Here is a 25508-nt window from a genome sequence, read left to right as displayed (position 1 = left end):
CTCATTTGAATTAAATAACAGGAAAATGTCACATATTGACTTATGTGCTCGCATGAGGTCTGCTAAACGGAATAGGTAGGTCAAGAAAGAACAGGTGTACATGGTGACTTGAACACATTTTATTAAAGATAAATACATAGTTTATCTGATAAAGATAAACCCGTAGACATGCAATAAATTTTTGTAAGGTTATATAGCTACTGTGGACAGTAACAATAAATATAATATTACATACCCAGGGTAGAAAGTTGGGTATAAGCCAACAAGTACCTGCTCTATTCTCACACCCCACACCTAGATCAGAGTTTACCTATATGTAACTTAGTTAGTTATAAATATCAGAATAATCTATTTTTATACCCTCCTGCAACGAAAGTTAAGGAGGGGGGGGGGAATACTGTCCGTCTGTCTGTCAATATAATTTTGTCCGGCAAACTCCTCCTAAACTACTTGACAGATTTTGATAAAATTTAGTACACAGAACCCTGACATAAAGTGGAGTTGAGTAAACTATGTAGGTTTCTGTAATGTCCCCTATTAATGGAGCTATTACTAAATATGTGTAGCGAGGGTATTAGTTGTACACTCTGGTGACATTTCTTGTTTAAATACCTGGCAATGCACAACAATAGTAAGACATGTTTGTTACCATGTACAGTCAAACCTGTCTATAAAGACCACCCAAGGGAAAAGTGGTCGCTATAGCCAGATGGTCATTATACAAAGGTCAAATTGTGTTATAAATGACCATTTTGGGACCTTAGGAAGGTAGTATTGGTCAGCAAGTGGTACCGTACTCATACAAAGTTGGGCACTAAGACAGATTTCACTGTGAAATTGTTTTGTATAGGTAGCAAATGTCATTTGAATTCTTGGAGGAGAAAACATTAAGACGTTTTAACGATGGATGTTTCATGGGTAATATTTCAAGGAAATACATCTTAGAGGAAATATTTTTCTAGTCACAATAATATAATTAGTATGTAGTCCTGGAAGTAAGTCTCAAAAATTCTACAAGTAAATGGTATAAAAAGATTTAATTATGTGACCTTATCAACTGTATATAACAGTGTAATACTACAGTACACAAGGGAGATAATTGTAGCAGATCTCCTTGGCTGCACAGATCACAGCCGACAGGTATGAAACCAAGATAACTGGCCATATATAGTGTCTAGCTACTTCTGTTGTATGACTTGACGGCAATAGGTGCAATGTAAAATAATTGTAATTTTGCGATAAAAAAAATAATAATATAAATATGATTTACATGGATGACTGACATGCATAACTGTTGTGACTGCAGTAGTTATAACTTTGTTTGTTCTTAGTGGTTCAAGTTACTTGGACTTCATTTTAAAACCAAGAAACCAGACACTAGGAGAAAATTCAAAATAAATACAATATTTTTTTTTTTGACGAGTTTGTTTCACATTGCATATTACAACACAAATAGCAAGGCCTTACTCTTAGTAGATGAGGAAGGTTTTGCTTAATGTTATGCCCGAATAGATTCACTGATGTTTAGTAAGTATTTTTGTGTTGTTTATGTGTGTTTCTACACCTGAGGGTCTGTTTTAAGTGTTATTGATAAGAAAATGTATCAAATGATGACAGGTACTCGATTTAACACCGACAAATAAAAGAAATAACACTAAAGATAGTGACCCTCTCATCAGTGGTATTTTGTTTACTAAGTACATTTTTATCTGAATGACAATGAATGATAATGGCAGGGTTTTGCAGTTCTCTTGTAAATTTTTCATTTTAAGTATATTTTTTTCTCATATTTGACAGTTGTTGAATAAAAAAAATTCAAATATTACTTAAAGAAGAAAAAGTCAAGGATGGAGTCAACAAAACTAAAAATTCAAACCTGAAACCACCGGAAGACCATTGCAAAACTTTGAAATATTGGAGCACCCATATTAAGTGAGCTTGAATGTTTCCAGTAAAAGTCAGACTATCAAAGTATTTCAAAACTGAACAGATTCTCAAACACATGTACCATATACACATTCTTTTCTTTTACAATCTATGAATAGCGCAAACTAGAGTGTTTAACAAGAAACTTTTAACATTTCTATTTGAAAAGCTTCATTGATAGCGTTGTCAAGGCCGTTAATGGTATGTAGCAAAGTGAACCAAAGTCTGAATTTTTCATGGAGTAGTATTTTGTTTTTACGCTGTAAGCAGATCTCAAGACATGCATTGATTACTTGCGATACATTTGCATAAATTTCTTAGTAGATTGGCTTTGATTTCTTCTGCAACCAATAACATTAATTAGTAGAATACATGCGTGTGGAAGTGAATAACGCTAGCGTACCCCGGAGATATCGTATATAGGCTTGTAAACAAACATGGAATAATTCTGGCTCAATTACTGGATATGGTGCATTAGAAAAACAGGAATTTGAAATCCAGATTTTCTTTTCGTTTTGTTTGAAGGATTTTTACTGTGGAGGTTCATTATTGGTGATCAGTAAAACTAATGTAAATGTATAGATTAGACGAAGGCATGCATAACGAGGGACACAGGTGTGCGATAGTGTGTTATCTGTCGGAGCGTGTACCAGGGATGTATATTAGGGTCTCTGTATTGACCTGTAATCACTGAAATGTCAGCATAAGTTAAAAGATTACAACGGCCACACGAAAATCAAACAACCCCGTTTGATGACAAAAACTGACGCTTGTATTTGGACACAATCCACAGTTTTCTATGGAAACAGAAGTCGTAGGAGCTTTAAAAAATCTTTTTGTGATTATGTGCATTGTTTGTTTAACAAGAAATATTTTTTTTCTCAAGATCAAGTTTAGTTAAGTCTCCTGTGATATGGGTTCAAGATAATGTGTTATTGTTTAGTTCATAGCACAACAAAACAAATTTTTCGAGCTTGGGAAAACATTTTATAGGCGTCTAAACTTGGACCTGAATGTTTCTTTTCGTAATGGATGCTTGACATTGTGACTGGACATTAACTTTCGGGAGAAAATATTCCACACAAAATGGTTAGAATATATTATTGTCACCGAACAGGTAAGCATGGAAACTGTTTTTGCAATTGTGCAATGTGCATATATGCAAATTACCTGTCTGTTTAAAGGTGATAAAATGCAGACATCTAAGTTATGAAGTCACTTCAAAACATCCTGTCTGATGCATATGCAAATTAAAGATTTAATTAGCATTCGTCATAATTTGAGAATCTATATAAATGATGTACAGTAAGAAAGTTATCTTAGCTGTAGTCATATCGGTACAGAATGGACAACCAGTGTGCTTGTGTTGAATCAAGTTGTTGCTGTGAAGGTATCGTTTATAATTATCTTTAAATTTTAAAAATGATTAACTTACTATACTCGTCCATTTGAATGAAGTTAAAAAGAATAGATAAATGATACCATACATATTTTAAAGAGCAAAATTTTGCTGGTGAAGGGAAGTTGGAGTACCAGGAGAAAAAACATCAGCTTCAGACTATAAATTCTAAGTACTTTGTGGGTTTTTTTTCAACTATTGCATCTGAGGTAATGGGCTAGTGGTAGAATATCAGACAACTTAACCACTAAGCATGGAAGTAAATGCAGCCCAATCAATATGAAGCTGTACTGTTTCAAAATATAGGATCCCAAAATTAGTAACTTCATTGATGTGGATTTCAAATTTTGGATGTCATAACTAGATACTGTTGCAAGCGCTCAATTCAATATCAATCAGATGTGTAGTAGGAAACAATGAATAATTCAATGTTTTTTTCTACATTTCTATGAATCCATACACTTAATTTAGATTATTGACCAGTTGATGTGTTAACAATTGACTGGATAAACATGGATTCAGACAGTCTGGTGTTTTAGTATGAGTCAGCCTCCTCTATAGAGGTAGTGTTAGGATTAAATAAGATTACCTATCGATCCTCTGTGTGAAATATTATTATAAAAACACACACACTCCGAGGAATAGATCATTGATATTGCCCTGGGTTATCGGCATGCCGTAAGATTGCTATGGCGACCTTCTACCTACCAGTACCGTAATTAAGAAATAACCCTTGACCCATACTTCAGGTATGAAATGTATGACTCAGAATTGGAGAATAATTTTACATATGTTACTAGATTAATTGTAAGCTGTCTAATGTTGTAGACAGTTAATTTCATTTAGATTGCTCTTTATATAAAGGAGAGCTTAAGTGTAACTGCTATGCTGTAAATCTTTGGATATTCGATTTACTTTCTTCTTATGAAAGTTTTCCGGCATTAAGTCATATATTTTGGTTCTTTGTTGAAAAAAAAATCAGAACAAGTTCATTTACATCTCAAAAGATAAAAGGCTGCATTCCTACTATTGCTTATTTAATTGTATTATTGTTTATTGACAGTGCATGAGGATTCTTTTTTATGAGACTCATGGTGGTGTCTGATGAATGATTTGACCAAAATAAAGTCAGTGTCAAGTGACAAGCCCATAAAATCATTTTAGTGGTAGATATTAAGTCAAAGTTTTCTTGATTGGTTTAATCAATTAAAGGTCAAAGTTCACTTGAGAACGTCTTTTAAGTCAATATAATGTCAAATTTGAGTTGACCAGTTAAGGAGAAGGACTATCCCTGATGTATGTAATTTAAAATTTCTTCTTAAGGGTAAATGTTGGAGGAAGTTACACAATTCTGATTGACCAATCCTATTTGGGATTGACCTGGTCAGATTTCAACAAGGGAGACAACTTCATGCTGATAAGGATATGTTTATTCAAGGGTTAATTCAAGTGGGTGAAAATAGCCAATGGCAAGGATATTGTTTCTTATCAAAAGCTGGTCAGGTTAATTTGATTGAAAATCTTGTAAAGTGTTGTATACATCAAATAGATATCAGAGGTCATATACTGCCCCTAGTCAAATCATCGCATAGGCTGACCAGAGATCTATATACATTCAGTGTATATACAAAAATATTTAAATTTCATAAACAACAGTGGACAAAGGGAGTTTCCTTGTAGTTTACAAGGGAGATAATCATGATAAGATAAATTTGTGGTGAAACAATAACAAATGACCTGACTAATTTATGATAAAGACTGACCACAAACAGCCACACATTACCCTCGAGTCAGATAGTATCACCTGACATACAGTATTGTGTCTAGACCGTAGAAATGATGTCATGCTGGCGTACAATCTGTTTCCGTGGATATATCCCTCACTCTAAATATTAACTTTCCTAAATCAATTACGAATATTTACTAATCACTCTCCATGAAATGGATCTGTGATTTATTTCGTTAAATATACCTAGCAAATTAATCAATTTCTGTGAGGTTTTTGTAGCTTTATAATCCCAGTTCTGATATCATATCTCTTACACAGGTAATTGTATTGTTAGGTTAAAACAGATCCGATAAATGACAGCTGTAAAGCATTTTCCAAACATTATTTTTCAATCAAGTCACTGATTATTTGGTTGTCATTGTGTATTTGTAATCTGTATGAATCAAAAATTGCTAATGGACTGGATATTTTGATAGTAATCATTTTCTATTAATGCATACAGATTTAGGGGGGAGGGGAGGAGGCGAGAAAGAAAGTTATGAAAAGTTTTTCTTTGACAGAAATATCTCCTCCACATTAAGGTGGTTTTTTTTAAAATCAATGTTTTACAACAGATGGGTGCTAAAATATGAAAAAGTGTTTCTTTGGAATATACCTATCAGTATCAAAGCTGTGTTACATGTAAAATATACTCCAATTGAGCAAAATGTGTCACTGCAGATACCTTCTTATAATGAAGCTATTGTTATACTTACAACTTGTTATAAACCCCTAGGATAATCTGGGATCTAATTGAATGGTTCAAACATTGGTGTTAATTGATAGAGAATATTTTTATTACAGGTTATACCAGGTTATCTAAGAATATTAAAAAAATAAAACAGGTTTATCAACTTACGGAATATCCTGTTTGTCTGTAACAATGCAGTTGATATAGGTGTTAAAAACTCTGACAAAACACTGTTGTTATCCCCCTTACCTAACCATGGCCATATTAACTTAACAATCCAGAATTTGGTCAGTTGAGTTTTAGAACCTTCTGGTACCAGCATCATGAGGTTGTATTTTGTTGAGCACCCCTGCCTATTTGTCCTTCGGCCCCCTCCATATTGGTACTGGGAGATATACAATACGTGTAAGTAACTAAACACTGTTAATACATTTATTCATGATTTCCAAATTGCATGTTTGTTTTCAAATGCTTCAAATATTAACTGAATGTTTTTGGTAACATGGAATTTCATACAGTCTAATTCCTGTTGATACAGTTCCATTCTCTGTTGAGGTGGTACTTTGGTTTTCCATTAATAGATATTGAGTTGACATAAAAATGAATAAATTCTCTGTCTGAATCCTGAAAATGATGAATTAACTAGTTTGTAAGCTTTAGAACATTTAGTAAATGATCAGGACATCAGGCAAACAAGTGTTATCCTATAAAAACTTTGTGTTGACTTAAAAGACTGAAAGGAAATAGAAATTTTCCATTTTCCTCAAACATATCCGGATTTAAAAAGCTTTTAACAAACAGTAGCAAACAAGAGATGAGGTTGGAACTAATGTCGTGATTGACAGCGGCCAGAAAAGTAAATATGTACCCCTTAAAACAAAGTTTGTTTTTGAGATTGGTTCAAACATCTTAGAGACTCCGACAACAGCTATGTTAGTAACTGTTAATCTGAGTCAGATTCGTTTGAGCCACCATCGGATGATTCCGGAGCCAAGATACGCCGCCATTTTATGTCATGACTAGCGGAACAAACATATCTTTTACGACCATTCTGTCCTGGAATCGTTGGCTTATTGTCAATTTTGCCATTTATCAGAAGCTAATGTTGATACAGGGATTCTGGCCCACCGAACGTTATTTACCTGTACGAATACAGATTACTCAGGTGAGAGGCTCCTGATAAAATTCTAGTTTCCGAGTTTTGTTAAAACAAAAATTAATCCTGTCTCACCCAAAACAAACAGTTGGAATCTTCCGCTGCTTGATATGGATTAGTCTATTTATCTAATTGGATGTGCTGTATTCTGGCAATGCAAAAGTAGCCTGGTATAAATGCTTGTTGAATAAGATTCTCTTTTGTTCCATAGAATCTTTAATTAAATGTTTAAATGCTGGTAAATAAGTTTCCCTTTTATAAATCAAAATCTACCTTAATTAAATGGTGTAAGATTTAAATGGGCGGTGCTGTGTTTATCTTACTAGCTTCAAAGAAAGCAATTGTAGTCAATATTGTAAGATTTATTGATTACAAGCAAACAGATTTTCCAAATATATATAATTGATTTATTGAATGTATCCCTTTGGGTTTAATCTTGCACTATAAGTATACCAGTATCTGTAATTCAATACACCAGTTCTGACTAGTAAGAGGTCGGAAAGAGTTACATCTGAAGAACACTAGTGAGTATTAAAATTATATTTTTCACTGAATACCTTGGAAAACTTATTCAGGTTAAAATGTAATCAATTGATTAATAACGCTGTTATAATAATCTTGTATTGAATGATGCCTGACTAATGTTGTCATAGAATATTCATAAAATCATGTCATAGAATATTTGATAATCTCATTTAATTTTTATTGAAAATAGATATTGTGTCAATCATGAAAGTTTAATCATGAAATCTAATTGTTTGTAATGAATCTTATTTGGCAGTAACTTTGCATTATTTACTGTCATTTCATACCATTAATAGTTACGTCTTGTGAAACACCTGTTTTCCGATTGATTGTGATGGATTATGATTGGAAGTCTGTTTGACTATAACGGTGATATACTATTGAACTAGCCAATCCAACATCGGGACAGATTATTTGACAGATCGTAATACCGTATAGTGCACTGCCTGTGTGATCAAGGTTATTGGCAAGCAAACGTTGTCCAGAATTAGGTAACTTTTCACCTGTCAATCAAAATGTGTATTTCCTGATAAATATCCATTGGTGAGGTAGCTATATATATATAGAGAGAGAGAAGAGAGCCGAGATTGCCAACAGACATTGAAGGTTAGGAGATTTTTGTGAGTAATTTGAATGATTTTTGTAGAAAATAATGAGAAATATATTATAAGCAGGTTAAAAAATAACTAGTTATCTACATAAAACAGATAGCTTCTCCTTTTAAATCTGCACTATGTAGCTCTTAATCACAGGGAGACATCTCTTACTGTATATGTAACTTACCTTTACAATTTGTAATTGATGTGCCTGGTGGATTTTCCTGTTCGTTTTTTTTTTTACAATTGATGGCCATGTTTTCATGTCACAAGACTGAGTCAATGATGTGCATCCATTAAACACTCGGCGCGACGTAACAGACCTGTGTATAACAATGGTGTCTGACATCACATGCACAGGTCCTGTACCGATAAAATGCATTGTGCAGGGAAATAATAAAAGAAGATTATTATTACGGTAATCAATGAAAGATATTTATATTTGGATTCGGGATCCTTTAAGCGAAAAATCCATCTAGTTGTCATGTATCAGGTGTAAATTTCAATGAAGATAATTCTTTTCAGTTAATTGTTTACTTTACAGAGGTCATTTTGATTTGACCTCAGACAGGGTAAAGATAATGATTTAGGCCTTCCTGTCAGAGTCTCTGGTACTGCCTTTAAGCCAGCGGGCAAAAGTGATATGTTATGGAGTCTAAGGATAGGTATGGTGGCTAAACATCCCCAGAGGGCTCGCTCAATTTGACCATCACAAAATGATGCCTATCTGTAGGTACCTTATCATAGACCACCGGAAATAGGAACATTTAAAAAAGGTGGAGACCGAAGTGGTACAGGTATTATAACAAATGCTACCTTTGTAGGTAAGGATGTTGGATGTCAACACGTTTGTAAACGCTATAGTAACAGGCAACATTTACTAGATCTCTGAAGCGAAACACATGACACATATAGAGGAAACATATTTCAGCGAGTGTATCCTGGATCAAAAACAGGGAGAAAGATAACTATCAATAAGTAAATAGTCTGTTAACATTTCTACGGATTTTAAGTGACTTTTCACTCATTACCTGTCATTTTCTGTGTATATGGAAAAGAACATCGATATTCAGAAACTATTAGAGTGACATTTTAATGTATATCTACTGTTCAGCTTTCAAATCTAAACTTGGCTGAAGCTGCAGAAAGTTTATTTTTACTCTAGGAGATAATCGACGTGCATTCCTTCTGCAGAGCTTGTTGTGGTACGTGTATCGAAGGAGTCGCTAATCTAATGTTTACGATTTGTAAATGGCTCCTTGTTGGAGACAAACTCTCCAATGATCGGAGATGACACTTTAAGGAATCTTTGACAGACATAAAGAGGCCATACATGCTGAACTAATGCAAATGAAACAACTGGAATCCATTCAGGAATACAGGTAGCATCTAAGGACTCAAGGTGCTAGAACGTTCTTTAGGCCAAAACTAGATAGGAAAAAAGTGACCATCTAATTTTGGATTTTACCTGAGTTGATTACACCTGCACAGGTGCTAATATTACCGGCAGACAGGTGAACTGATATGGATAATACCATAGTTATGTGAGATACTAAGGAAACTAAAGGACAAAAATTCCATCCACCTTCTCTGTAGATCACTTACTCAGCCGATGTGATCATTGCTAAAAATGGAGACTTTTTCATCAACCGCTGTTTTGATATTGAATATCACATCTGAACCTGGTATGTATCGACCTTTAATCTGGTACAGACTTTTCCTATATATAGCCATTCATAGAACATTTAGTTAGTCTGCTGAATTCTTAAGGTGGTAAGTTTGGCTAGCCTCACTTTACCTCCAATTCAAAAGAGTTCCAGTTTTGCAGCATATGCATTTTACTGCACTAAAGTCATTAAGCCTGAACGGGCTTCTTATGACTTATTATTTCTTATAGCTGCAACCTTATTGGTACAGTTTTTAGAATTGTAATTATGGGTAAAGAGAACAGGAACTCTGATGAATGAAATACATAGAAAAAACATGATTTTTAACCTAAAGGCTTTATGTAAAACATATCTATATTTAGTTTATTGTTATCATCATAGAATGATCCTTTCTTTTGAAATATAGATACTACATCAGCCTGAAGTCATTGATAAAAAATCAAAGGAGTACTTCCCACATTGTTTGTGATAAAATAATTTCCTGTTACCTATATATTCTCCTGGTGTGTGGTTGGGGTTCATTGACCATTAGCCTCAACAAAACGGAGTGAAACTGACTTAACTTTCTATAAGTTAATAAAACACATTTAAATTGCAAGTTCATGACTCATGATGATTACAGACTGTGCTTGTTCAAGTGTACGATCCGAGGTTTGAGATTTAACTACAAAGTTTATTGGGGAGACACAGTTATAGCTGTATAACTTAAAATCTTAGACATACAAATTGGATGCATTTCTTTGCTAAATTAGAAATTCCTCTTTTCATAATCTTGTGACAGATAATATGCAGTAAAAGTTTCACTGCATGGTCTTTGCAATTGAAATGGTATTTCTTAATTAAACTTTTTGATATAGTGTTTTAATATAGGATTTGAATAAGACACTTATATATCATATTTAAGTATAATCACATTCAGATGAGGAAATACATGCATTTATTTCTTAGCTAGAAAACTACATTTTTTTGCAAATTTTTAAGTTGACGGCTTTATTTCCTCATACATTATCAAAAAACACAAGAAAAAATTTGCCTCATTTATCAATATGTCTATCCCTTCTGGTCATTTTAAAATCCCAGGTAACTTTACGTTTTAAAGATGCAGTAAAGTTCTTAAGCCTTCTGAAGTAGTGTACAATATATCATCTTTATGCAGACATTCAAGTAAGCTAAGTACACATTATGTATTTATTTTGTTTTATAGATGCTTTTTAATGCCTACCCACCCTGGGTGGATAAACAAAATGTATTTTAAGTTAAATCTCTCTTCACAGATGATATCTCTGCCTCCATGATATTACCATTTCAATGTGTATGGCAGTTTAATACCTATATCGATGTTGCCTGGTGACTCAAAAATCCTGGTAGCAATTTTTCTGCATTAACCTGCAGAATAACACCTGAATTTTCACTTGTCACAAAAATTAACTAAGTGTATTATTTATATCCATGTGAGATATTCTTTTTACCTGGATTTGCACCTATATCCTGGATTGTATAAATCACACCTGAACTGTAGGTGTGGATTATGACGCAACATAGAAAATAAACTTCGGGATTATTTCTGGCAGTAAAACTCCCTTCAAACATGCCCATCAATCAAACCTTTAAGGAGTGCATTTGGAAAGCAAATATAGCCATGCACGTTTTCAGGGGAGACAAATGTGTGGGAGACCGATCACAGAGATATTGATATGTGGGAACATGAGTGTTAATATATCAGTTGGGTTCGTCTGAAACAAACAGGTTCGCTCTCCGGAAGTCTCCATCTAAATCTATAATCAACGTATAAGGTTTGTAGAACATATTTTGGGAGTTTGATCACTGCTCGTGTTTTACTTTTATGAAAAAAGATTCAGTTAGATGTAGATACTTTTTCATTTGCCATAGAATAAGGAATTTCAATGCAAAATATCAGGTTAAGATTTGAAGTATGTTTTAAAGAGACTTAGAAACTAGCCATTCTATTAGTGGAAATAATTTTGAGTGACACCTGGTGTGTATTACCTAAATGAATTAGAAGTTTATAATTATGTTGGAGAAAAAACATCGAAAGTGTTTCTATAATAAAATAAGATGATGTGACCTCATAGAGTAGAAATTTCAGGTTATTTATAGGTTTATATTAATTGTTGAAAACTATACAAAACAGCGATTAGATATATCAGTATAAGAGTGTTTACCCTGTATACAGGTACATTTACCGTAAAAACTTGTATAATTTGCGCACCAGTGTAATTTGCGCAGGTACTTTTTAGGGCTGAAAATGCTGAAAAAAATCTACTATCAGTATATTTTGCGCATCAAAAATTTTGGGGAAAAACGATGTCCAGGGAGTCCCAAAATCGATGTATGAAGGTGACAATTTCAATGCAAAATATTCCCCTGAAATGCTTGACAACTTGCACAAAGAAGTGTTGTATTAAGAAGAAATAACATATTAAAACCGCATCGTGTTTGTTTTCTTTTATTGGCCACCTTAACCTGAAACTAAAATATCTTGCAGATGTCTAAAACATCGGGGGTCCGGTCCGCCGTACTCCGTGCCCATGTCAATGCTTTGAGATATTACACATGAATAGTAATCAGGACCATTTAAAAAGATTTGAATCTATTTGTTTAAAAATTGTCACAATAAGTAATTAGTGTGTTTGAGATCATTAACAATCAACAGCAATCGGCTAGCGGATACGTAAGTTAGCTTGCAACAATCACATTGCGAGTAAACTCACTACCTGACGTCTGCTGTACGGTACCAGATCCAAGCTGATGGCTAATAATATTTATAAATACGGTTGAATATGTCACTAACCTTGTAGCTTGTTAATTCAGCAGTAATAAAATTGCAAACCACTTATTAAAGTCCTAAATATAGGTCAGTTTAGGCATGTTATAAATCCCACGTGTGTTTTGACTTTTTGCACACGGCCTTCAGCTGGGCCCTACGTAAGGTTTCATGTGCAAAGCTAATGGCTAATTATATTTATCAATACGGTTGAATATGTCACTAACCTTGTAGCTTGTTAATTCTGCAGTAATAAAATTGTAAACCACTTATTAAAAGTCCTAAATATAGATCAGTTTAGGCATCTTATAAATCCCACGTGTGTTTTGACTTTTTGCACACGGCCTGCAGCTGGGGTATACGTATGTTTGTGTATACACACACACACTCTCTACAGACTTTCTCTACAGCCTCTCTCCCCTAAAAAAATACAGGTAAACTAGATTGACCCGGCCAAAGTCACTGATTGTGGCTGTCCCATTATACTACGAGGTGCACAGGGTATAATCGCTTGCTGTCAGTAGAAGCCATGCTCTCAGTCGCCATTGAATTCTCAGGGCAAATGGAAACAAGACAATGTGATCATAACTTAACACTTTAATTAGCCTTAGATAATCCACTTTAATAGGTGAGGCATTGTTTTTACAATCTTTAATACCTTGTATCATATAAAATGGCTACCATACACAGAGCGGTACCTCAACATTCATAGATCGTCAGCCCCTCAGAATGGACAGATTTTTTCCCCGTAAAATTTTTAAATCTCCTCTATCAATATAATTTGCGCACCCCCAACTTCAAATTTTATTTTTGCACAGAAAAAGTGCGCAAATTACACAAGTTTTTACGGTAATTTAGGCTGTTATAATCTACAGGTAAAGTTTGACGTGTGTCTGTGACGTACCTGTCATTCACGAGATAAGACAGTCATACGACATACATTGTAAACCAGAACATCACGCCAATTTGTAAGGTTACGGGAAGGTTGTTGGTGGAGTTACGTCATGACAAGGCGTATTCAATGTTTCTCTCATGAATACAGGAATTTCACAGTAAGAAGTTAAAATGGACTTTATAGTCTTATTTCAGTTGTAATGTTGTCAGATCTAGCTTCCAGGTTCAATGTTTTTAATTGGTTATCAATTATGGTGTTTTAGAGTTATCTCCCTTAATAATAATATCTGTATTCTCACTAAAGTAATAGCTTTGAGCCTTATTTTAAAAATAGACTTTCTGACATTAGTATATCTAGAGTTGTCTCCCTTGTTAAGTACAATGAGAATTATCTACCCTCTTATGTTATAAAAGTATATGTGATGTTTTGTATATGGAGTTGTCTACCCTTTTTGTTATTTTTTTCTGTACATTATCTATAGATAGATTTAATCTACCCTTTAAGTTAGTATGACCTGTATTTTACCTTTAAGATATCTAACTTGTGAACATCTGTGATTCTCTGTCGGCGTCATTAGCACAACAGACTCTGTATGTATAAAAATAATCAGATATCCAGCTATTTACAGAGTTACATTGGCACAATAGCTTGGTTATCTTTTGTATGAACACTGGCTGATATAGGTTATATTTCCATTGATAGTTCATGTATCTCTCTCAGTATTGATAACTAGATCAAATTTTTCTAGTTAGTCACACCAGGTAGAATTGTATAATGTTGTTGTGAAACTATTTGACACCTATACAAATGTATTTCTGATTTAAGTCCTTGATTTCAAAACAGACCATTTAATTTCCACAATATTATGATTCCTCAAAATTTATTTTACTTTTATTTTCATTTGAAAATGTAGTTATCCGGTACCTGGCAAAATCAGTTTGTTTGTTTAGTTTAGTTTTACGTCCTATTAACAGCCAGGGTCATGTAAGGACGAAATCAGAATTTCATTTTAGTCCATATTATTTTACTGAAACATGTCTGATTTATTGCCAAATAAACCTTAAATTATAAGACAGCTAATATGAGTAATAAAAAACGTCATTAGAGATTGCTGAATTAGCAGTTTGAAATAGATAAGTATGATATAGTTACATAAATGTTAAGTGATTATTAAGTCAATTCTAACCAGATCTCAGTTTTCAGACTTTAACCCAGTAATGAGATAATAACTCAGTAATCTGTTTCTGTGAGTGTTCCCACCGACTCAGCACTGCCAGCCCTTTATGATGTAACATTTATAATTTATACTTTCTTCCACCCTTAGTGATACTTAAAAACAATGAAATTATCTAAATTTACGACTTTGATAAACCCAGTGGTATAGAACTTCAATGGAAATTCACACACAACAGTCGTAAGTCATGGCTAAGGTACGCCATATAAAACAGAAAATTCCTCAAAGTTGTCCGGAGATGTTCTGTTTGTGTTCTGAAGATCAAGTGTTGAGAAAGGAGTTACTTTCATTTCGTTTTGAAAATGTCCCGAGTGGCAACAATCCAAATGTGGTTGTTAGGTAGGTAGATTTATGGACAAGACTGTTTTAAATGGACAAGGCTGCTTCACCTAATTTTTGTAATGGATTGTTCCTGATAATCAATATCAAATTTTTTCCTTTTATTTATTTATTTATTTTTTTTTTTTTTTTGATAATTTGAATCCTGGAGACAGCAAATAGAGATCGATATTTTATGTTGTGTCTGTGATTAACCTACTTTTAGGTTTCAGATAATAATTTTCCGGGTTTGTAATATGTTACTTGACCGTCCAGTACCTGGTCGATTGATATCGGACACCATTCCTCACATAGTTTTCTCTGATAACACTTTACAGATAACATTGTTTAGGATTACAGATGTTAACTTTCACCATTGATATCTAAATAGCGTGGTCAGTTTTGTCTGTAACTGATAACTGAATTATTAAATTTAGAAATCTTTAATCTTTTGTCAGTTACATGTTAACAATGTTGTCAATATCCTGTTTCTCTGTAGATAGGTGGTATCAAATGTTTAGTTAGGGATGGGTGGATATGGGTGACGATATTGTCAGGATTTCATTTTTCAGGTTGACCAAGGATATATAGTTCTCATAGTATTCCTTAAAATAAATAGAATATGTTTTAGGAACACGACATGTTCAAACATTCGAAATGAATATACATGATGGATCTGACTGTTGAAAGATGCTGTTATCAATGGCAGAAATTGATTATAGAGAAAAGTGACCCCTGAAAGGACTGAAAGTTTCATTGGTATCTGTTGGCTGTCATCAATACATGATCAAAACAAACAATCTTATGGACAAGCATGAACAGCTAAATAATGAAAAATGTTTTTGGACATAAACTGAAAGTCAATATGTACATAAATTATCCATATTTGGAGGTCACCGTACCAGGAATGTATAAAAAAAATTATGTCCCTGTGGCATTGAGAAATGTGCATATGTACACAATAGTGCACAATATCCAGATCGATTGGCTCCCTGCAGCGTCTGACATATAAATCATAAATAGCTGAAACAATGCCTTAATCTCATGTGTGTGCATCATTTAACCTTAGGTACCATAGCTGATAAAACTATACAGGTATAAATTCATACCTGAACGCTCTCAGGTGAGATGTCTCTCAGGTGAGAAAGTCACATCAAATCAAAATTTGGAGGTGTGAACGGACGTCTCGTATAAATGTATATTTCGGGTTTAAATTTTTTTATGTAATTTTTCCACAAAGTCATTAATATCCATCATGTCATAATCCTGTTGGTGCGTCATCCGAGTTTTATATCAAGACATGTTTTTGTGTGTTTACAGATAACAGCAAGCCCTTACCAGCAGTGTCAGACAAGAAGCAATGGAACGCTGACAGCGAGGAAGATAGGACGACGGAAACTGATTATAAAGTCGCTCTTAAAGGTAGCGTCAACTGGGAGGAAAAGCCTGAAAAGGTCAACTTGTACAGCGCAAACGTTGTTGAGGACGGAAAAACAACCGAAATCGTAGACAGGGAATCTATAGCGGATCTTGGGTCGACGCGTAAACAGTGGGAGACGTTGTTTCAGTCGTCAGCAGGATCTTCTCCAGCGCCGAAACCTACGCCTAAGAAGAGCTCTGTGAAACATTGGGAGGTGAAGCTGCCGTATAAACCTGTTAGTGTGGTCGATTCTGCAGAGCCTGCTGCAGAGGAACCACCCAGTGAAAAGAAAATGGAGGACGAATATGCCAATGAAAGTGCCATTGCTCGTGAAATTCGTCTCGCCAATGAGCGAGAGGAAATGCTAAAGCGCGAGCAAGAAGAAAGACTTGAACTTCAGAAACGCCAGGAGGATTCTAAACAGATGAAAACCATAGCAACGTTTGAGGCTCAGAACAATAACAACAACAACAATGAACTCAAGACAATGTACCATGAAATGACTGAGGCTGACCGTGGGTCTGAACTACAGCGACGGGAGACAATCATCAAACAGGAGATTGAAGAACAACAGGAGCGGGAGCAGGCTGTCAGTCAAAACGTCGTCAGTGATGATGAGGTAAGGATTTTATTTTAAAGAAACTCTCTAAAAGTTAACAGAATGTGTTGTTTTCATGAGTATTATGCCCTGGCCATGAAATTAGAGGTGTTCCTTGGAATAAAGTGTTCTCAAGGTCTGTCGCACTGTACCATCTCGTCCTATCTTACCCCGTCCTGTCCCATTGTGTCCTGTCTGGTCCCATCTAGTCCCATTGTGTCCTGTCTGGTCCCATCTAGTCCCATTGTGTCCTGTCTGGTCCCATCTAGTCCCATTGTGTCCTTCTCTGACACATGGCGGCTGAGGAATATATGTCCCATTAAGACACTTAAAGATGCTCCACCGCCGACAGAGCATAAATGATATTCATCATTTGAACAATAATTGGTGTTTAATCGTGTATATATATGCCTAATTAACACAAAAAATTATATAAAATAATTTGTTTCGCCTTCGATGCATGCGCAATCAGTACTTCATTTCATATAGAATATAGTGCCATGGAATTTTTCCGGGATGCAATTAATTATTTTTCATATTTTTAACTTGAAGTAAAATTAGAAGCTCAAACTTTTCAATGGTGATAATGGTATAAAGTAAGTAACTTTTGTAACTGAAGAAAAATACTAAATTGTCTGCTCCTGTTTTTGATAATGAAAAAATACCATTTGTCAGCGGTGGAGCATCTTTAAGGCAATCATATCATTAATGCAGCCGATCATGATAATTAATCCTCGTGTAAAAATCTGCTGTATTATAAAGTGCCTCTAAGACTGCTACGCAAGAGCCCTACCTTGAATAATGACTCTGGGGATACATTGTGTTTTCAAAACACTTCTAGCTTAAATCATGTTGTCAACAATAGAAGCCTAAATATTGTGAATTATTGAATAAAATTACCAATTATAACAGGTCAGAAAGGAACTAAACAGTACTGTCAACAATAGCTGGCAAAAATATCCAAACTTTGACAACAACTGAAAGGTACTTTGAACCTTTGGAAAATGACCAAAATATTCAAAATTCTGTGTCTATTGTAGTGTGTTGTGGTCCCCGATATGATATTGGTTGGTTGAATCATGCAGCCTCGGTGAACATTCTGTCTGAGGCTTATCAGATTTAGTTCAAGCTGAGGTCAGGCTTACATACAACAAAACATTGTAAAAATGTGATCAGACAAATCCAAGCAGTAAAATATATGAAACGTCAAAAAGTAGAATTTATCCCATAATAAAGTGTGGGCTGGGGTAAACAGCTGACGACTGGGAGGAGGCTAGTTTCTGTTTAAGCATCTTAGTTGTTTAGCCGTTGGTATACATACACTGTTCTCAGGAAGATGCTAGGAATGCTGTATCTGCCAGAGGCTAAGAAGCATATACCTGTATACTTCGTCCAGGTAATTGTCATCCTCATCAAATATTTACCTGGAGAGATGTTAGATAAGTATAAGATTTCAGCCAATATTTTTCCTTTCTCCTGGAATATGTTTATGTTGGGATGTGGAAATTTCTGGCAAGGGAACTGTTCTGTCAATTGTTATAATTTTTTCATTTGCTGAGTTTATCAAAGCCATTTTCAATCGAGGTACTAGCTGGTGGCTAGCCCACTAGACAACATAGACAAGGTCATTAAAGTTATTCTATGGAACGTATTTCTGTGGAGTCAACAGTACAGACCAGTCTGTTTCTGAAGGAAAAAGTTTAGGAAAAAGTCAGTGAGTGTGGAATCGAACACTTTCTTTCATTAGAGCTATAAACGTATGTTCATGAAAATTTGATTTTATTACCGGATAACCTAGTTGTAATCATGATTTAAGAATGGATTCTTTAAATGTGGGATGATAATATAAGGAGTTGGGCAAAATTATGACTTCCTGTGGAGTGATGGAACCACACCCTGCGTTTCACCTACAAATGACATCATCAACAGCATTGCGTGTACGTACTGGGCATCTCTGATAACCTTATAAATACCTGGCGTGAGCTGATCAGCTTCTCTTTACCTGATTGACAACTCCGTTCACTTCAATATATCTGGCACGCCCAGGTAGACAACCGTTAAAGACGGCCATTCAACGTTGTAACACAAAAAAATGACAATAATAAATGGCTTTAAGACTACCACACGTTCTCAAACGTAGCCATGTCGAAGGTATGCATGTTAGGGAAGTTGTTTACTTAAGTCGTGGCCAAATACACCGAATGTTATTTAGAATTTAATCTACTTCAAAAGGGGAAGGGGGCGTAAGCAAAGAATCAACGTCTCATAAATTTGAAAAATCAATCCCACTGCATTCAAAATGTTTTCTCGCTGTGAGTAGATTGGTGGAAACCTCAACACCATATTTACTGTCCTTGAGTGATTAGGTGTGGAAGTGTTTAGCCATCTTGTGACAGCATGAAGATTTCAAAGGATAGGGACATCCATACGGTGGGAATGTATGCAAATATCCACCTTATACAGAGTGGGGTTTGGACAAAAGTAGGTTTACACACGCAGATTTTTATTTTAGATACAGATAGATTTCCATTTCAAGTTTTTGTCTTTAAAATATTTTCACTGAAAAAAAGAATAATTATTTTGAAATAGTTCATAATTCCTAGAAATAAATACACGGGGTAGCTAATCTTAAACTAGTAAGAATTTAAAAAATATATATATATATTACAGGTACATGCTCTTTAACGCAACCCAAATTATATCTGAACCAACTGATGAACATGCTTTACTTTAGATTAATTAGATGTGTACTTTGAATTAACTGGGCTTACAAAATATACAAGTAGTAATTATTGATTTATCTAAACTAAAGATTTGTTGTTATTTAAAGAATTTTGTTAGTTTTAAACATTTGAAACATCCTGATCTGTTATGCATCATTTTGTTTTATGATTAATGTTATTTGTGAAATTCGGTTTAGTTTTGATATGGAAGTTGAAAGCTTTTTCTATTAATCAAACTCATCAAACAGGAGCAGCTGTTTATTGAATGTTAACACAAAATAAACCTCCATGGCCTTTAAAAAGATGATATACAAAAGATCTTTCAGAGGATTTTTTTTTAGATTTCATCTGTTAAGAGTGTTGGACGACATGGTCCTACCTTGTTCAGTCAGAAATTCATAAATCTATTCGTCAATATTCAGGTAACAGGTTGCATTCGTTTATACAGAATATAATCAATAAGTTTATTGTGCTCTTTCAATATTGCAAGCTGTTATCCAAAATGGTTCTTTCTGCCTCCGTTCTAAAGTATTGAACTCACCTTTGAATACAAATGGAACAGTGCATTCTTTATTAAAGGGGTATTTTTTTTAAAAAATCCTATATTACAATTATCAGTTACCTCAGCAAAAGACAGCAATTTTCTTCATCTGTCGCTCACAGTTATGCGTAAATTGGGGATGATATCTCGCGCTGGACAAATATAGTATTATTTGAAAATTAATGATCTGAGCGGATTGGATACATGACGAGGCTTACATAAGTATGATCCATCGTGCATGTCGTTTGGACTTAGTATGACAAAAACATGTGGTATTATATGAAGCATCTCGGCGAGCTGGTAAGGCATATATGTTTACCATGAAAACATATACAACATTTCACCGCGATGTGCTCGCTGGAAATTATCTATGTACTATGAATGAGAGTTTGTTAACTAGTCTTTTTCTGAAGTGCTTACCTTGGGTTCTATCTGTATTTAGCAGATATTTCGACATCAAGTTTTACCTGAATCCAATTCTGCCTTGCATTTTGATTAGGAATCTTAAACGAACTTCGAGCTCGGTAGATAATGTTAAAGTACTTAAACGAATGGATCAACATGCTACCGATTGTTGAAGTGGTAATTTTGCTTCATGGCATGTTTTCTGTTGACATATACTTTTGTTTATTGATTTAGCATTTGAATATTAACTCATTCACGCCTGAAGACACATTTAGGCTGTTCTCAATCAAAGACTAGACCAGTCCATTATGAATTTTTAGGGGTAAATGAGTTAATACAATCTGAGTTTGTTACCAAAGATATTAGTCCCTGCAATACTAATTTTTTTTCACATTTCTCATTAACAGGAGGCAGAAACCTCTACCGAGCAGATTGATCCCACGGAGAGTGTGATCGCCCGAGAAATTCGTCTCCAGCGGGAACGTGAGGAGGAAATTGCGAAACAACAACGAAAAGAGGCTTCCCCACCAATACCTGTGGCCCCGCCACCAACGACAGTTTCAGAAACAGTGATAAAACCAGAGGAGGTTGAGGAAGTCCAATCTGATCCACAATCTGAAATCTCATACGAGGAGGCCATTGGTGCATACCAGCATGTAGGGGAGAGCCTTATCGCGCGCGAGCTTCGTGAGACACGTGAACGAGAGGAAGAATTGCAAAGGATGAGAGAAGCTATTTCAAAAACAAAGCCTGCAAAGGAACCAACAACCTCAGGTTCAGCAAAACCAGTTCAGAAAATCACACCCCAGAAAACTGAACCAGTAAAGACAAATTTTACATCCTCAAGTGTTCAAAACAAAGTGTCTAGTCAGCCAACGCCAGTTAAAAGCATTCATGTAACCATGACACCTCCAGTTACACCACAAAACCATAGTGACGCTATTCCAGTAAAACAGGAAACTCCGATTGAAAAGGAGATTCGTTTGGCCAGAGAAAGAGAGAATGAACTGAGAAGGCAGAAAGGTCTGCCTGAGATAGCTGCTCCTGAACCAGCGGTGCACAGTAGCCCGGTACCAGTATCAAACGGCACCGATGACAGCGTTTCGTCTTTGCCAATTAACCGAAACATAAGGTCATCTGAAAAATCAGTAGTCATGAGGAATTATGGTTCCTCCAGGTTACAAAAAGAACTTGAAAAACAGCGTGCTAAAGAGCTGAAGTTAATGCAAGAAGGAACAATAAAATCAATGTCGGAGGACCATATACAAACACTTAGATTTACGGAAGAGAAATCAGATAAACCAGTTAAACGGAACTTTAACATTCAGAGAAGAAGTATCAGTACAATGTCAAACGATTCAGAAAAAACACCCTCGGAACATTCTGACACAGACTCTTTAAAAGACATGCCAATTACCCCAGTAGCCCCGCCCAAGGAGGAGACACCTAATAGATTCAAACGTAGCATTTCATCAGGCTCAAATGTGTTTTCTTATAAAGAAACCACGCAGAAGGCAGAGTCCAAAATTGAACGGGAACTTCGTGAGATGAGAGAGAGGGAGGAAGAGCTAAAGTAAGTCTTACCTTGAATTTAGATGATTCTATCCTGTAAGAACAAATCTGAATTTAGAGTAGGTATATAAAAGTGGTAGCAGATTATTCTAATCTGAACTAGGGAGGGGCAGGTTACTCTAAACTTTGCAGGGAGGGGGTAGCAGGCAACTCTATAGATAAAGATGGAGGCAGAATAGTCGAACCATGAATATGGTTTGGTTTAACCATATTGTAAGATTTTAGGTAGCTATTTAACAAGGGATGCAGATAACAGGTTTATTAAATCTTCTCTGAACATGGTAGAGTAGGTTGTTTAAATGAAATAATGGAGAGAATGAGCAAGTCTGGCCTAAGCAAAGGGATGGGGGGGAGGGGAGTGGGGGGAGGGGGTAAATAGCTCTAATCTTAACTGTGGGGAAATTAAAGAGGATAGGTTAACTGAGTTGACTTATCTTATAGAAGACATTCTGTATCACAAATTAAGAATTCATCCTGAATACCCATTATACCTGTATATGTGACTAATAAATATAACTACGTCATATATACTTCTATTGATTTTAGGTAATGGTTTACATAAATTAATCAATACAAAGAGAATAAGTTCATATTATGTACAATGTCAGTCATACATGTCATTTTCATCTTTATCTCATTGTGTAGAAATTTCATACAAACACCACATACACCACATGTACTAAAAACTGCTCATTTTTTTTCTCACAGAGAACAAAGACAAAAGATTGCGACAGCCCAGAAAGCTAACAGTCCAAGATGAACGGATAATCTGTTGGATCCACCACAAAGTGATATTTTCTCTCCAGAGGACCTCAGTGTTCATAATATATGCAATTTGTTAGATTTAACCAATTTGGAGGATTTCCTTTGATGATAGAGAAGACTTCAGCGAGAATCGTTAGTGCTGATCATATGTCTGAAGCCTGGTGCTTGCCCCCTATGCACTCGTTATACTGGCTGTAAAGAGTGACAAAAATCTGTGTGAACTATTCGATGTTCAAATCCTCAGAGATGACTTAACAGCATTGTTATGCAACTAATAGTTCAAATAACATATGTTGGAATTTTGTTTCATTATAGCGTGTATTTAGTTAATAATCATTGGCTGTGAGAATTTTGAAATCATAAGGATGCTAACTCACCTGCCCAAGTTAAAGCATAGTTTAATATCTCTTCTGGGAAGCGATAAAATTTTTGTATCACTTTTCAAAGTATTTCCTTGAGTTTGAATGTTTTACTGAAGTACATGTGAAGGAAGTTGTAAGGTTATGGAAATTTGTATGAAATAATCAATATACCTAAAAGTGTCTCGGTTGAAATTTACAACAATTCAGATTGTGTTTTCTGGCCATAAAGCTTTCTCTGTGGAAAATAGCATTTATTACCTCCCCTTAACATATTAAAATGGGATTATCTCCCCTGGATAATTTACTGCTGCAATAAATAGTTGGCAGTGTGTTACCTCACTATGGGAACGGTAAACAAAAAATACATTTCTCAGACAGCTAGATTTGTTTCTATAATAATAATGAAGTGCTGTTTTATGATGCATGTGAATCTGTTAGCCAAGAAATGTAGAAATGGAGGTTATCAAGTGGTCGACATTGTAGTTGAGTTGAGGCATATCTAGTATGGTAATTCACTGCCTGGTTTGGGATTGTAATTGCATTCAGTTCAGTAATCATAATACACGATAATAAACGTAACAAATTATATCAACATTAACATAGACGTTTGTCGTTTTCCTGGTGTAATCAACTTATTGCAATTGCTTCTAATTAATGCATACGATAAGAAATGTCTGTAATCCAGATTTCCGCATAATTTTGCAGAATTCTGTTGAAAAGAGTGGAAAATTAAAAATTTGATATTGAATTAAGAAATTACATTTCTGCAGAATTCTACGGCATTTCTGCAGAATTCTACGGCCATGTACCTGGGAATTTCTAACATCGTATTTCTTTATTTACCAGTTTCTTTATTTACCAGTGTAATCATCTCTGTATGTTGTATGATGTAATGGACAATAATTGAGAACAATGCTTCATGATTAGCATCATATTATATATAACCAATACTGCATTTTCCTATCTTGACAATAGTGACTCAAATAGATTCCTGATTATTCCTCAAACATATAAAAGATCAAGAGAATTTTTACAGAAGTAGTTTACAGTGTCCTATTCATAGATATGTGTACATTATTTCTGATTTTTAAAGAGAACAAATCTGTGTTGAATTCCTTTTTCTTTTCTCTTCAGTTTTAGACGGATTATTTGTTATTATAAATAGCTGCTGTATAATATAACGCCTGATACCAATATAGCTGGAATGTACAAAAGGAAGAGAGCAGATCTGATGGAAAAATCACAAAACTATATACAATGTATGACTTCTGACTTTGCTTTCTCACTGGTGAGGCTGTCAGACCAAGTTTACCAATCTGTAAGTCTGTTTTTGTAAGGATACTTTTTATTGATGCAGAGCAATTTCTTAAATCAATTCAGCTTAAAATCATCTTAGATCAAGCTGCGCAAGATTTGGTGAATATCATACATGGATCATCTTTAACATCTTTAATCTTTTTTTATTTGCATTTTTTCCTTTTTTGTAATATTTCTTGGTTAAAGGGAGTTAATACAGATAAAAGTTACACTACCACACAAATTTAAGTTTTACTAAAAAAAAGCTTCATTAACAAATATTGTATGATTGACACCATATTTCAACAGTAAAATTATATCCATTCAGTGAACCAGCATGTCTTCATATAATTGTAAAACCAGATATATGAACTATGACCATGTAACAATATATCTATGTATTTATAACAACATATTTCGTATTTGCACATTACAGAGTTATCTGCACTTGCGGGTAGGTATTGATTGTGACGTCATGTGTTTGCAAGCGTAACCTCATACGTTTCGGTGAAAACAATGTGAATTGCGCTTACAAAATAATGACGAAACAATTGATACCTACCCACAAGGGAGCTAACTCTGTAATATGCAAAGACGGTATACAATGTATGATAAAGCGAAGCTTCTGTTAATGATTGGTGTATATCAGTTATGAATGTATAATGTGTCTCAAATTAAAATATATGTACATGAATTGTAAATGTATAATAAGGTGTATGAATTAGGATAAATGTATATAGTATGATTGTGTGATATTACTATATCCCAGACGTGTTGGAAACTTTACTAATTCATCCTCAAGATGCCGCACAGGGGCGAGACACAATATTCAAAATTTTGATTTAGTTCACTGTGTAAGCACAGGG

General features: G+C 34.8%; 1 protein-coding gene across 2 annotated transcripts in view; it reads left to right on the top strand.

Moving 5' to 3' along the window:
* Positions 1 to 24198, top strand: part of LOC138324864 (titin homolog) — a 137966-nt gene extending 113768 nt beyond the window's left edge. For both annotated transcript variants that reach the window (XM_069270073.1, XM_069270072.1), the window contains exons 16-18: positions 16281 to 16999; positions 21055 to 22220; positions 22928 to 24198. In XM_069270073.1, coding sequence (XP_069126174.1) covers positions 16281 to 16999; positions 21055 to 22220; positions 22928 to 22979 — 1937 coding nt within the window. In that variant the 3' untranslated portion in view covers positions 22980 to 24198. The remainder of the gene's footprint in view (positions 1 to 16280; positions 17000 to 21054; positions 22221 to 22927) is intronic.
* The last annotated feature ends 1310 nt before the right edge of the window (positions 24199 to 25508 follow it).

Source organism: Argopecten irradians, chromosome 6, assembly GCF_041381155.1.
Source record: "Argopecten irradians isolate NY chromosome 6, Ai_NY, whole genome shotgun sequence".
Classification (NCBI taxonomy): domain Eukaryota; kingdom Metazoa; phylum Mollusca; class Bivalvia; order Pectinida; family Pectinidae; genus Argopecten; species Argopecten irradians.
The sequence above is the reverse complement of the archived record's forward strand: the minus strand, read 5'-3'. Positions and strand labels throughout refer to the sequence as shown.